The sequence below is a fragment of the Aythya marila genome (genome assembly GCF_965140915.1).
Source record: "Aythya marila genome assembly, chromosome: 14".
NCBI lineage: Eukaryota > Metazoa > Chordata > Aves > Anseriformes > Anatidae > Aythya > Aythya marila.
In genome coordinates, this window is record NC_139055.1 from 4841917 (window position 1) to 4855578 (window position 13662).

Here is a 13662-nt window from a genome sequence, read left to right on the forward strand (position 1 = left end):
GTTGAAATTGCTCCAAAGCACACTTTGGTTGCCATTATGGATAAGCCATGCAAAGATTAAAGGTCTAATTATGTAAACATTGATGTATATTCAGACTTAAACATTTTGACTCAGCCCTTTTCTCAGTTGGGCTTGTGCTGAAGTACAAAAAAAGGATAAGAGGGTAAGAGACAGAGGAGAGAACCAGATATCTGTCAGAGATCAATTTCATCATACATCTATGATTATTCTGATTTTTAAATGCATATTTATTTTATTTACTGCACAGAGACAAAAAGAAAAGAAAACAGAATTTGGAAGACACGGAAGTTTGTATGAGAAGAGTCTGTTACTTTCAAAGGCAAGCACTGCCAAAGGTAATGAGATATCTATATTCTTTTACTAAAAAAAAAAAAAAAATAAAGTGGAAATTGTTTTGCTGATGCTTTCTCTTTTAAATTCTCCTGAGAATATGGAAAATACATAACCGACAATAACAGATTGCATGCTGTCACTCGGAAGCCCATTTTCCCTCTGGAGAATTGATTTTTAATAACAACGTAGATGACATGTGGCAAAAGTTGTAGCTGATACCAGAGTTTTGTGGGCCATAATAAATCAAATCAATCTGGAGGTTTCCAAGTGCACAGAGCAGAGAAAGAGATTCCCATTCAGGCTTCATTTCACTCATGCTGCTCTGCACAAGACAGGGAGGGCTTCTCCCTTGAAGAAGGAAGATATTTTCAATTTGATTAACAGATCATTTAATAAAGCCAAAAGATTACAGCTGATACTCAAAATACTGCCCTTTGTTTCTGTACATATGTGGTTCTGCAAGAATAGGAGGAAAAAGAAAAATTGTAGCTATTGGAAAGAGTGAGACAGGGTATATCTACCCTATAATTCAGTGTAGAGAGTCCCAAACTAGCTTTAATCAAGCTATCTTGCATATCAGAAGCAGGCCAGAAGACAGCTCCACATGGAATAATTTATTTGGCCATGAAACCGCATATATTCATCTGTGGCTGAGTTTCAGGACTCATGTAACAGCTCAAATGTGACCATCCTAGTGCACTAGAAATCAGAATCCCAAGCCAAACTTCAAAAAACAAATCCAAATCACGTATCTTCCGTGTTTTTAATAATGAAAACTGAGGGTCTAAATCTGTCTTGTAAGTTAGGAGGTTGAAATGTAGATTATCTATTTTACCACCCATACTGCAGTGTAACAGCTCTGTTGAATAGCATTGCCCTATAGCTTCCACTGTTGCCCATGTTGACAACTGGATTCCACACTTCGGGAGTCAGTACACAATAATCACTGCTCTTTATATTCACAGAAACTTCTGAATGAAAATGACACCTAACTTCTTAAAAAAATAGCAAAAATTAATTTGAAGTTTCAAAGCACTCAGGACATCTTACTCAACTCCTCTGTTCTGGCCACGTGCACCAAGCCAAATAATCTCATCACAGATGAGCTATTTAATGTGTTTGCTCTCAGGTTACCATACAAGTAATGAGTGTCCAAACAACTGCCCATGGGGTCACACATCCACACCAAGAACCAAGCAAAGTGAACTCAGGGTGAGCTTCTGATGGTCAGATGGAGAATGCAGTGAAAATGAGACTGAAGCAGGAGTCATTCTAGCAGATGCCTAAGAAAAGCATGTGGAGAGGGGAGGCTGCTTGCTTCTGAGCGTGCCCACACTCCTGTCACTGTGAGGAGAAATTTCCTTCACAGCATAACGAAATTTAAGATGGGCACGTCAGCATCACTGCTGCCCAGCCAGCCACTGGCTTGGCTTACTCATTGGTTTAGTGTGGGGACTTCTGACTTACCCTGTTCAGACTGCATTCTCTTATAAAAACTTGCCTATAGAAATCTAAGCAAACTGAAAATATTCTAAAGTTCAAGTTTTCGGTAAAGACACGCTCTTGCTGAAGCATCCAATGGAAACTTACACTCTAAAACATGAACAGTTTTCACAGGCAAGAAGTCCTTTCCTGTGGGATACCCAAAATTTTTTCAAGCAGGAGAGAAAGGCCCTATGCAGACTCTTGGAGGCCTGTTTTCTGGTAGTTCTTGTCCCTGAACTATCAAAGAAAAAGTCATTCATCCTGCAAATATATAATTGCTTCTTTTCAAAGTTTAGTGTTCACCTGCTCTAGTCATTACTGGACGTATTGCACCTAAGTACAAGTACATTGAAGCTAATTGTGTGAAAATATTTATGACTACTGAATCAAGCGAAAGCCATCTGCTCATTAAAAACCTCCCTGCCATCAACAGCATTCTAATAAGCTGCAACTCAGCTGCATTGAAAAAGTGGTACTTACAGCACTCGAAGAGACCTGAGCCCATTGAACGCGTGGACTGGAATGCACCGAAGTCTATTGTAACTCAAGATGCTGGTAGAATATGAGAACACAGTTACAACACTATTTTCTTTGATCATTTCACTACTAATTCAACCATGAAGAAGTACCGAAAGCCATACGCTTAAGTAACAAGATATCTACTAACTGTTTAACACCTAAGATAGTGTCTGAAAAGCAATTAAGACTCATCAGAACTTTGGACTACTTACAGTGTTGATAACTGAGTCATGTTGCTGAAGGTATAATTGGCCAATACACTTATGCTGTTGTTGCTCAAATCACTGAAAAAATACACAAAGAAAACATCATTTATATATATGACTTTAGAAAAAAGTCTTTTTTAAAGGCTTCATAATGTCTGCACAGTAAAATGATTGAGGCTATTGAAAAGTCAAATATTATCAATTGATATAATGTTTTCTAACCAGCTCTAAAAAAACTCTTAACTGCAAACCACATGAGGTTATTTTCACGAAAATAGGCCTTGGACTTTTCAGCAAGGCAAATTTCCTGTACATAGCTTTTCAAAAAAATGAGTGAATACAAGCAAAAAATTCAGAGAACAAAGGTAAATTAATAGATGAGTGTAAGTATGGGTGAATATTTGCTGTACCAGCTTGCTTTCCAATTTATTTCAGGTATGCCATTTCTGTATGCTCTTCACATGGACTGGAACTACAAAAAGAATGGTCACTGGTATAAACTGAATAAATAAAAGACAGGAAAGGCATTTATTTACTTTGGTTCATCTAGAAATAAAAGATATTTCTTTTTTTTTTTTTTTCTTTTTAAATTTCAAAAGAGTCTTTTAGGCTCAAACAGAACTTTTTACTTTGTTGTTGCTCTCCCTTGAAAAATAAAATTAGAGGTTTTTCCAAAAAAAACCTTTTATTTAAAATAGAGGATTCCAGTTTTCTCCTGCATATATATATATATTTTTTTCCTTTTCTTTTCTTTTTTTTTTTTTTTTTTTTAACCTGTTGTTGTTCTGCCCATTCAACTTGAGCATCTACAGCTGATTCAAAGAGCATTTGAAAATTTCTGCTAAACATTTCAGCCAAGAAATTTCACTCTGGTGTATTTCAGGGAGCAATTTACTGAACAGAGTCTAGCTGTCTTTGTAAGTATGACTGCTCATAGCAGAAACAGCTATGCAAATTTTCATTACCTTAGCATTATAAATGCTGCCTCAACTAGAACAAATTAACGCTGTCTCCTCTGTTAATGACCTTTACAGTGTTGTACAGATAAATCTGCCAAGTGAAACAGTAGCACCCTGAATGAGAGGTTAGTCCTCTCACAGATGCTGGAAGCTCCTGCAGAGGAAGTGTTTTTGGTGCTCTTAGTCACCTCACTCTTTCTCCACTGTTTAGGAACACTACTGGCAGCAGTGGCTACTATGAAATTCTTTCCAAATTCAAATTACAGAAGGTTTTTGTTTTGTGTGGTGAGTTTTTCCCCAAATACTAATTATTTATGTTCCTCCTACAACACAGTGTAGAAAAAGTCATCTAATTTTCTTGGCATTGAAACCATGTGTTTCTTACATCAGAGTCAGGTGCTTGAAGGTAGAGAGCCCCTTCGGCACAGCAGTCAAATGGTTTCCTTCCAGGTATCTGAAAAAAAGCACATTTGACAATTACATAAACATGTTAACAAGAACTCCTGTCACTCAATCTGCATCATGAAGAAAATACAAATTAAATTCAGTCACTAAGGAAATTGTCTTTGATTCATTGCTTTGAAACTGCAAGAGTTTGTCCTTTGTAAATGAATTATCCCACATGCAAAGCGTGACAGTAGCTTACTGATGGTTTTGTTCAAGACTTGGAAGTGAATAAAAAAATCTCTGGCCTACAGCAAAGGGTGACCACCAACATTCGGTTCTTCTAAGACTGCAGCTGAAGAAGTAAGGAGAGAAGCACTTGTAGGGGTTGTTTCCCTTACTTGAAGTTACCTTTAACAAGTTTCTCAAGAACATAGACTGCTGACCAAAACTATTGAAAAAGGTTTTGTCTTGTGCCTGTAAATCCCTTGTACAGCCAGAAGGAGCTGTACTGTAGGTCTCTGTGCTGTAAGAAGTTTCACTTATTCCAGTGTCAACACAAACATCATGGCTTTGATGCCACATTTATTACAGCAGTTCCTACCCTGGCATATACACCCTCCTCACCTTGCCTTTTCAAAGTACACTGGTACAGGAGGAAAACTTGAGACAAATTGAAGATGAAAGACCATGTTTTTGTTTTTTTTTTTTTTTGAATAAAGGCTTCTCCCAGAAGAACTAAGTGAACTTAATAAAAGCTTGTGTTTCCAGGATGGCAGTACTTTGAGGCACCATTATACGTGTCTCTGTTCAGACACGTGCACAGTAGGGCTGAAGTTTTTTAGGATAACCCTATGTCCTCATGTTCCTGGAATAAAGTGCCTGGATTTGGTAGGTTTGCTCCACTGAAGACATGTAAACATACAGTAAGGAAGGTAAAAACCCTGACCAAATACAATACTTTCCAAAAGTTTGCTCTGAAGAGAGCGTGGATACTGAAGACTTAACATTGCTTCCTGTGGTAGCAACGGGGCATGGGCCTTTTCTTGTTTGTTACTAAATGATAAAGACAGAGCTGGAGTTTTATCCTTAACCTTGTTTTTTGGGGGGCTGAACCTGCACCCTTGGAAGATATCAAAGTAACAAGGCTCCAACAGAAACATGCCACTGCAGTGCCATGGCGCTGGCTGGGTGGTCCATCAGATGTTTACCAGAGGGCACATCAACCAGGGAAACAAATCCTTCCCCCACAGGTGAGGATAAAAGATGAAAAAACATTTCCCATTTTTGGCCACTTTGGCCATTTCTCTCCTCATAGGCCTCCTTGTGAGGGATTTTTCCTACGGTAGACAGACCACTGCAATTGACGTGATATGTTCGGAGAGGTTATCGAGTGTCAGGAAATGCAGCCCATAGACACCAGAACACTTGTTGTGCTGCCTCCGCTGCTGAGGATATAATCCAATAATCATGGTAAGAATTTGCATCTCACACATACAATTTCATTTTCTTTGGCAACAAATCTCCTTAGTCTGCATTTACTATAATAAACAACAATAATAATAGATTATTGCTGTGCTATACATTCTCCCTCTATACCAACTGTAACAACACTGAGATATTGGGTAAACAAAATCCAAGAATTTTTTTTATCCCACAAGTTTTATTTTTATTTTTACTTCATTTAAAAATAAAAACTGTAAACACTAACAGAATTTCTTACATAATACGTAACTGTCACATTCTTTTTTTTTTTTCTTCCCCTTCTATTTCTATATAATGGCCTCTCATCATTTTCTGCTGCTTGAGCACTCTTCAACTGAACTACTTCGAGAAGAATTTCTTGTAACTTGTTAAATACTGGAGCCTAGTAGTGATACAAGTGAAAATCCTCACTAAGGGATGAGTACAGAGAAATGCTTACTTTCCTCCTCCCCAGCCTCAGTTATCTGTTCTGCCTGTGCCAGGATCCTGTGAAGTAAGAGCTGTCTGGGAGCATGTCGTGAAGATGACCTTGTTCCTGCTAGGATTAAGCTGGACAAGCAGAACTACAGGCTTTTGAATTTCTAACCAAAAGCACAATCCTTCCTTAATGAAAATCCGTTAACAGATTAATCTCTCCATTCACAAGGATCACAAGCATCAGCTGATAGCATTATACAGTAAACAGTTAACCCTTGAAAGGAGTGAGGGCTGCTCTGCTGACACAGGTTATAGACGAACCAGGATATGGATTAATTACGCCACATTCACAGTCACTTGCTTCATTTTGTCTAAATTTGGTGAAAATTATTTTGAAAATTGAGTGCCTTGCTATAGTGCAAATTCACACCATAAATTGTAGAAGATCCTCAGAATTCAACTGCATATGTTACTATTTAAATATGGCAAATCATGTCTCATTTCCCCAGTTGTGGTCTGCTATGGATGCAGCAAGCTGCTGAGAGTCTGTGCCTTCTCTTTCATCCCACAAAGTCTGCAAATCCTAAAGTCATGCATGAGGGTAGGTTAAGGCTCCAATGTTTATTCCACATGTAAAATCCAAAGGATTTCCAAAGGAAATCAAAAGCAGGTCATGTATTATATATTTGGAGGCAATATGTGATTTTCATTTAGGAAGAGACTCAGCTCTTGCAATGTGTTGAAATCCTCAGAAATAGATTTTCATGATATTCTCTTGTTGATCCCAATATGAAATGGCCTCCAATTTGAACAAAATGATGATAGCTAGCCAAGTTTTTTTTTTTTTTTTTCTTCTTCTTCCGTGTTTTGCCTTTTGGTGCAACCAAAAGTCAAGGGAGTACATTTTCATCCAGTGCTTCACTACTCAGACTAACATAGACACACAGGCTCCTAGAGTTAAACTCCTACAGAAGATCTCCTTTGAATAGAATTGGATTTGTACTGCAAACAATTTACTGGCTATATAAATGTGCATGAAAAAGGCTGCAGCATTTATTCTAGTGGTATAACTTCTGAACAAACACAATTTTACAATGAAAAATGACTGATCATATACTTTTCATGCACGCAAGAGCAATTGACCACTGTTAAACCATTCACCACATTATACAAAGAACAGCAATATTTTCTAAGTAATAGGCATTAATTCTGAATGTGCAATGAATTTGAAATAACCAGAGCCTTTAGGACATAAGAACATGCCAAGAACGAGGAGGATCTGAGTTGCATTTGAAGAACACAACTGCTGCAGGTGAACTGTTGACTGCCATGGGCCAGGACTCCGTCAAAACAGAGAGAACACAGCAGCAGCAGTTCTGCACCTTGCTGGGCTGCAGATGATGTACAGGGGTTGCAAGAGGGCTGGAAACTGGACCCAGTGCATAACAGAATTATTCCTGAGGTTGTAAGGGTAGAAACCAGTTACAACTGTGTATACACATCTAACCAAGGAGGAAGTTACACCCCCCCCAAAAAACAAACAAACAAACAAAAACAATCCCACAACAAAACCCTACAGAAGAATGTGGAGGGAAGACTGTATTTTTAATTCTTTCTAATGCTTAGCCAAAGCGAGATGATGTACATGGCATCTGGCATGCAAAGAAATTCTGGCATGAATGAAAAAATACATGTCTAATTTTAATGTTCAGAGTCAAGTTATTAATACACAGACAGTCAGAGTCAAGAGTGGGTGTCAGCTGCCTTAATATAGACATGCTGACTAGTATTCAAAACAAACTCCTTTGCTTCCTACAGTCTCATGACTCTGTAGTTTAATATATCAGACTGGAAATTATTTTCTACCCTGTGAATGCTGCTGGGAATCCTGAAGTCTGAATAATGACCTGTAGCCAACAAATAATTTCCAGAGTCAAAATAGGGGAAAAAAATAAATAAAGTGCTCATGTTCTCATAAAATGCCACCAATCCTGTGCCAGAAAAGACTTCGTCTGAAAACCTGAAGGAGCTTTGGAGATGGATACCTGCTTGGCCAGGATGGCTGGTGCTCCAAGGCATGGCCAAGCCTTGCTCTGCACCTGCACCAACCACTCCAGCCCTTGGAGCCCAGTGCTTGCAGCAACCCAGGGGCTCATCCAGCAGCACCTTCCACATGCACTGACATCACACATAAAAATTTTAAAACGATGCATAAAAGATGACAGCTGTTCTTTTTCCAACTTGTCTATTTTTATACTGAAACTACTTGGATTTGAGGTGATACAACCAGCACAAGGTGCCAAGGCATCATATAACCATGTGAATTACTTGGAGCCTTCTTTGTACTGAAATGTCTATTCAGCCATAAAGACAAGCTCATAGTTGCAATCTGTGCTAAGAGAAGAAACTGGAGAGAAACATCAGTTCTCACGCAGAAAATGGAAAGGCACAAAGCCTTTTCTTTAATTTCTTTGAATATTTCATATAGAATGCTACATTAAAAAAAAAGATGATACTTGCCAATTTTATGCAGCTTTAAAATTAAGTTATAGTCAAAACCTTTTAATGCGGATATTCAATATCCTAACATTTTGATGCAAGTTTCATTTTCTGAAAAAGGAGGTCTAGAAGAGCATTGATGTGAAAGATGAACCATATCCACAAAACATGAATTTTTGAGTTTCAATTACTGTTTCTTGAGAAGATACACAATTCAAGCATAGATCCAGGTACAAATTTGGAACTTGAACTTAAGAAAGCTCTGGCAGATCTGGAGCCTGGATTTTGTGCACTCATATGTCAGACCACAACCTACTGGCTTGACACACTGAAGCGTGACTGGGAGAAAAGTGAACGCCCTGAAGCTTAACTTACCCTTATTCTCAGTTAGTGCTAAAATAACTTTCTAATACGTACTCAAACCTCCTCAGTCATCACACATCCGATCTATTTATCTTTTCTTATCTATCATATTTGAAATGCAGATTAAAGTTCTTTATTTTATCTGTGACTAGAATATCCTGTAGAATTATCCTTTCTCTCAAAGGGGAGAGCTCTCCTTCGCTGGAACAGGCAGCACCCCAGGGGCAGGGAATAAACAGCTGGAAGGCATCTGGACAGGATTCCTCTGCTGGTAAGCAGGTCAGCCACTTGTGAAAACTGCTGTATAGAAAAGGACTGAACAAGCTTGGAGGCTGAAAGAACAAAACATGCAGAGCAAAAAACACGACAAGGAGAAAGAAGGCTTGTGAGGAGAGGAATGGCCAAAGCAAATTCAAATATTAATATGCATTAATAAAAATGGAAAGAAAATGAATCACTAACAACGATGTATGGTTGGTTTCTAACAACCCCATCACTGCTATCATATAGGTCAGTGTCATGACAACATTTGAGTCTAGAGATTACATGGCTAGTGCATATTAGTACCTGGACAAGCTAGAAAAGGGGGCCCATGAGAATCTAATGAGGTTCAGTGAGTCGAAGTGCAAGGCTCTGCACTTGGGTTGTGACAACCCCAGACATGAGCACAGGCTGGGAGAAGGACTCATTGAGAGCAGCCCTACAGAGAGGGGGTTCTGGTGGACAAAAAGCTCGACGTGAACCAGCAGTGCTGGTGTGGTAGGAGGTGTCCCTGCCCATGGCAGGGGGGTTGGACTGAGATGATCTCTAAGGATCCTTCCAACCCAAGCTGTTCTTTGATTCCATGGTTCTATGATTTATTCTGAAACACACCATGCTCATTATGTTACAGCTTATGCATGCAGTGCCCACATAATTGCCTTCAGCTTTTTCCCTCAGTGCAAATTATTATATGCTGTAGGTCCATAACAGCAGCTGGATTTTGTCAGATAAGACTTTTAGAAATAGACTATAGTTTTGTGGAAAAAAAAAAAAAAAAGAAAATACTAGCACTCATACACTGAGGTAATATATAAAAGGAAAAAGAGCATGGGAAGCTTGGTTCAGATATACATTAAGAAAAGAAAAAATGGAGGAAGAAGAAGAAGAAAAGGAAACCTAAAACACAAAGTGAGAGTCAGGTGAAGTTCCAAACTAGCTCATTGCATCAACATTTTACTTCTGAATTTCTGGACGAGATAAATGACTGTGTTCAAAGAACCAAGGCTTCTCTTCAGAGCAAGTAAACAGTGGGGTAAAAATGTGGGCAGCATATAAATATACAGCAAAGGAATTTGCAAGAAACAACATAGTATTTCCCTGTTCACAGGAAGCTGAAAGAAGGCTTGCCCATGATGACAGGGTTCTGTGAAAGAACTGCTGGAAAACAGAAATCGCTTGTATTATCACCCCTCTGAAAACAGGAGACTTAGTGATTTTTTCAACTCTGTTCTATGTGGAGACATTCCCTGCCAAGGTAATTCTTCCTTCCAGGGGTGGTGCAAACCAAACACGGGTCTGTCTCCCGTCTTTCCCAGCTTTAAATGTTAAGGATGTCACAGATTTCCCATTTGTTGTCCAGAACAGAAACTCAGAAAGAAAGTTGGAAGGAGCGAGCCTAAGTCTCTGGTACACCATATAATAAAACATAGCTGGTGATCTTTTGGCTGAGCTTAGGCACAGTGAAATTTGACCCAACAAAGGTGAACCTTATCCCTACCTGTGTAAGGTGGTCAATTTTTCACATTATCATAGAATCATAGAATCATAGAATATCCTGAGTTGGAAGGGACCCTTAAGGATCATCAAGTCCAACTCTCGACACCGCACAGGTCTACCCAAAAGTTCAGACCATGTGCCTAAGTTCACAGTCCAATCTCTTCTTAAATTCAGACAGGCTCGGTGCAGTGACCACTTCCCTGGGGAGCCTGTTCCAGTGTGCAACCACCCTCTCTGTGAAGAACCCCCTCCTGACGTCCAGCCTAAATTTCCCCTGCCTCAGCTTAACCCCGTTCCCGCGGGTCCTGTCACTAGTGTTAATGGAGAAAAGGTCTCCTGCCTCTTGACAACCCCTTACGAGGAAGTTGTAGACTGCGATGAGGTCTCCCCTCAGCCTCCTCTTCTCCAGGCTGAACAGGCCCAGTGACCTCAGCCGTTCCTCGTACGTCTTCTCCTCAAGGCCTTTCACCATCTTCGTAGCCCTCCTCTGGACACTTTCCAACAGTTTCATGTCCTTTTTATACTGTGGTGCCCAGAACTGCACACAGTACTCGAGGTGAGGCCGCACCAGCGCAGAGTAGAGTGGGACAATCACCTCCCTTGACCTACTAGCGATGCCATGCTTGATGCACCCCAGGACACGATTGGCCCTCCTGGCTGCCAGAGCACACTGCTGGCTCATATTCAACTTGCTGTCTACCACGACCCCCAGATCCCTCTCTTCTAGGCTGCTCTCCAGCGTCTCATCGCCCAGTCTGTACATGCAGCCAGGGTTTCCCCGTCCCAGGTGCAGGACCCGGCACTTGCTCTTATTGAACTTCATGCGGTTGGTGATCGCCCAGCTCTCCAACCTGTCCAGATCCCTCTGTAAGGCCTTTACTCCCTCATTTGAGTCCACAACTCCTCCAAGTTTGGTGTCATCAGCAAACTTGCTCAAAATACCCTCTATTCCTACATCCAGATCGTTTATAAAAATATTGAAAAGTACCGGCCCTAAAATGGAGCCTTGAGGGACCCCACTGGTGACCGCCCACCAGCCTGACGCAGCTCCATTTACCATAACCCTTTGGGCCCTGCCCATTAGCCAATTGCTCACCCATCGTATGATGTTTTTATTTAGCTGTATGGTGGACATTTTGTCCAGTAGGATCCTATGGGAAACCGTGTCAAAAGCCTTGCTGAAGTCCAAAAAAATCACATCAGCTGGTTTCCCTTGGTCCACCATACGGGTGATCTTATCATAAAAGGAAATCAGGTTAGTTAGGCAGGACCTACCCTTCACAAACCCATGCTGGCTGGGACCAATGACTGCTTTGTCCCCCAGGTGCGCCTCAATGAGTCCGAGAACCAACTTCTCCATGATTTTACCAGGCACTGACGTGAGACTGACAGGCCTGTAATTGCTAGGGTCTTCTTTCTGACCCTTCTTGAAAATCGGCACAACATTTGCCAGCTTCCAGTCTACTGGGACCTCTCCAAATTCCCAGGATCGTTGAAAAATAATTGATAGAGGTTCCGCGATGACATCCGCCAGCTCTTTCAGCACCCGGGGATGAATCCCATCCGGACCCATGGACTTGTAGGGATCCAGGTGGAGTAGCAAATCCCGCACACGTTCAGGGTCAGTTGGGAGTTTGTCATCCCCACCGTCCCGGTCCTCCAGCTCAGGGCACCCTGGGTCCCGAAGCCCATCATCGGCATTGAAGACAGAGGCAAAGAAGGCGTTAAGCGTCTCTGCTTTGCCTACGTCATCGTCTGTGAGGAGACCTTCCCTATCAAGGAGCGGCCCTATGTTTTCTTTAGTTCTCCTTTTTCCATTCACATATCTAAAAAAACCCTTTTTATTTTCTCTCACAGACACAGCCAGCTTCAACTCTAGCTGTGCTTTGGCCACTCGAACTTTCTCCCTACAAACACGAACAGCATCCCTGTATTCTTTCCATGACACCTGGCCCTCCTTCCAGTAGCGAAACACTCTCTGTTTCCGCCTAATCTCCATTAGAATGTTCCTGGTCAGCCACGCCGGCCTCCTGCCCCGCCTGCCTGACTTGCGATATTTAGGAATTGCCTGATCTTGTGCTTCTAGGAGGCATCGCTTAAAGAGTGACCAGCACTGGTGGACATCGAGGCCTTCAAGAGCAGTTTCCCAGGGGACCTTACTGACTAGTTCCCTGAGCAGCCTGAAGTCCGCTTTCCCCATATCTAGGGATGAGGTTTTGGTGGCACTTTTCCTTCTGTCACCATAAATTTTGAACTCAACCACTTCATGGTCGCTATGACCGAGGCGGCCACCAATCACCACATCTCCCACCAGACCCTCTCTGTTTTCTAGCAACAGGTCTAGGAGGGCACCTTTCCTAGTTGGCTCCGTTAGCACCTGCACCAAGAAGTTATCATCTAGGTGCTTCATGAACCTCCTGGACTTGCTCGTGTCAGCCATGTGGCACTCCCAGTTAACGTCCGGCAAGTTGAAGTCCCCCATAAGGACAAGGGGAGTTAATCTCGAGGCCTCTCTTAGTTCTGTAAAGAATAATTTATCGGTGCTATCATCCTGGCCAGGCGGTCTGTAATAGACTCCCACAACTACATCCCCTTTATTCGTTCGTCCCTTGATCCTTACCCAGAGGCTCTCAACTTTGCCATTGATATTTAATACCTGCTACAATGAAAGAATTCCCATTTCAAGGCTATTTTAATACCTCTAAAAGAATTTAAAAGAATATCTGAGAAAACTATATGCAGCCCTAACAGACTGGTTTACCCAGATACATGGCAGTGCTTTTTCTCAAACCATATTATATAAAAACACACTGCAGTTTAATAAAAAGCTTTGTAGCTAATGTGCCTTGTAAATGAATGCATCAATAATGGAAGTTTATAAATGCAGACTGGCGCATTCATAAAAATCCCACTAAAACGCCCCCCTGCATCACAGCACCTTTTGGGCCTCCCACGGGGAGGGGGCTGCAGGCTCTTTATGCCCTTGGTCCCTCCCATGGCACAACCTCTGCCCTCAGTGACTGTGGCTTTTTGCAAGTGCCTGTTGTGGGGGTGGCAAGGAGACCCCCATGCACCACCTGGGGGTTACTGACATGGAGGTGAGGGTGGGGACAGGGAGAAGAGCTGCATGGGTTGCAGGAACACAAACTAAGGATTTTCCCTGAGCACCTTTGGCTGCTATACTGGTGAGAAAGGTGAAGGATCCCTGCCCTGGAGACTGCTGGGGCTCTGTC

At 41.5% G+C, this 13662-nt stretch overlaps 1 protein-coding gene across 1 annotated transcript in view; it reads right to left on the bottom strand.

The window, feature by feature from the left end:
* The window catches only part of SLIT3 (slit guidance ligand 3), a 522803-nt gene that overhangs the window by 89892 nt on the left and 419249 nt on the right, over positions 1-13662 (bottom strand). Inside the window, exons 22-24 of the mRNA XM_082771405.1 lie at positions 3909-3977; positions 2571-2642; positions 2320-2391 (exon numbers count right to left, since the gene is read on the bottom strand). Coding sequence (XP_082627531.1) covers positions 2320-2391; positions 2571-2642; positions 3909-3977 — 213 coding nt within the window. The remainder of the gene's footprint in view (positions 1-2319; positions 2392-2570; positions 2643-3908; positions 3978-13662) is intronic.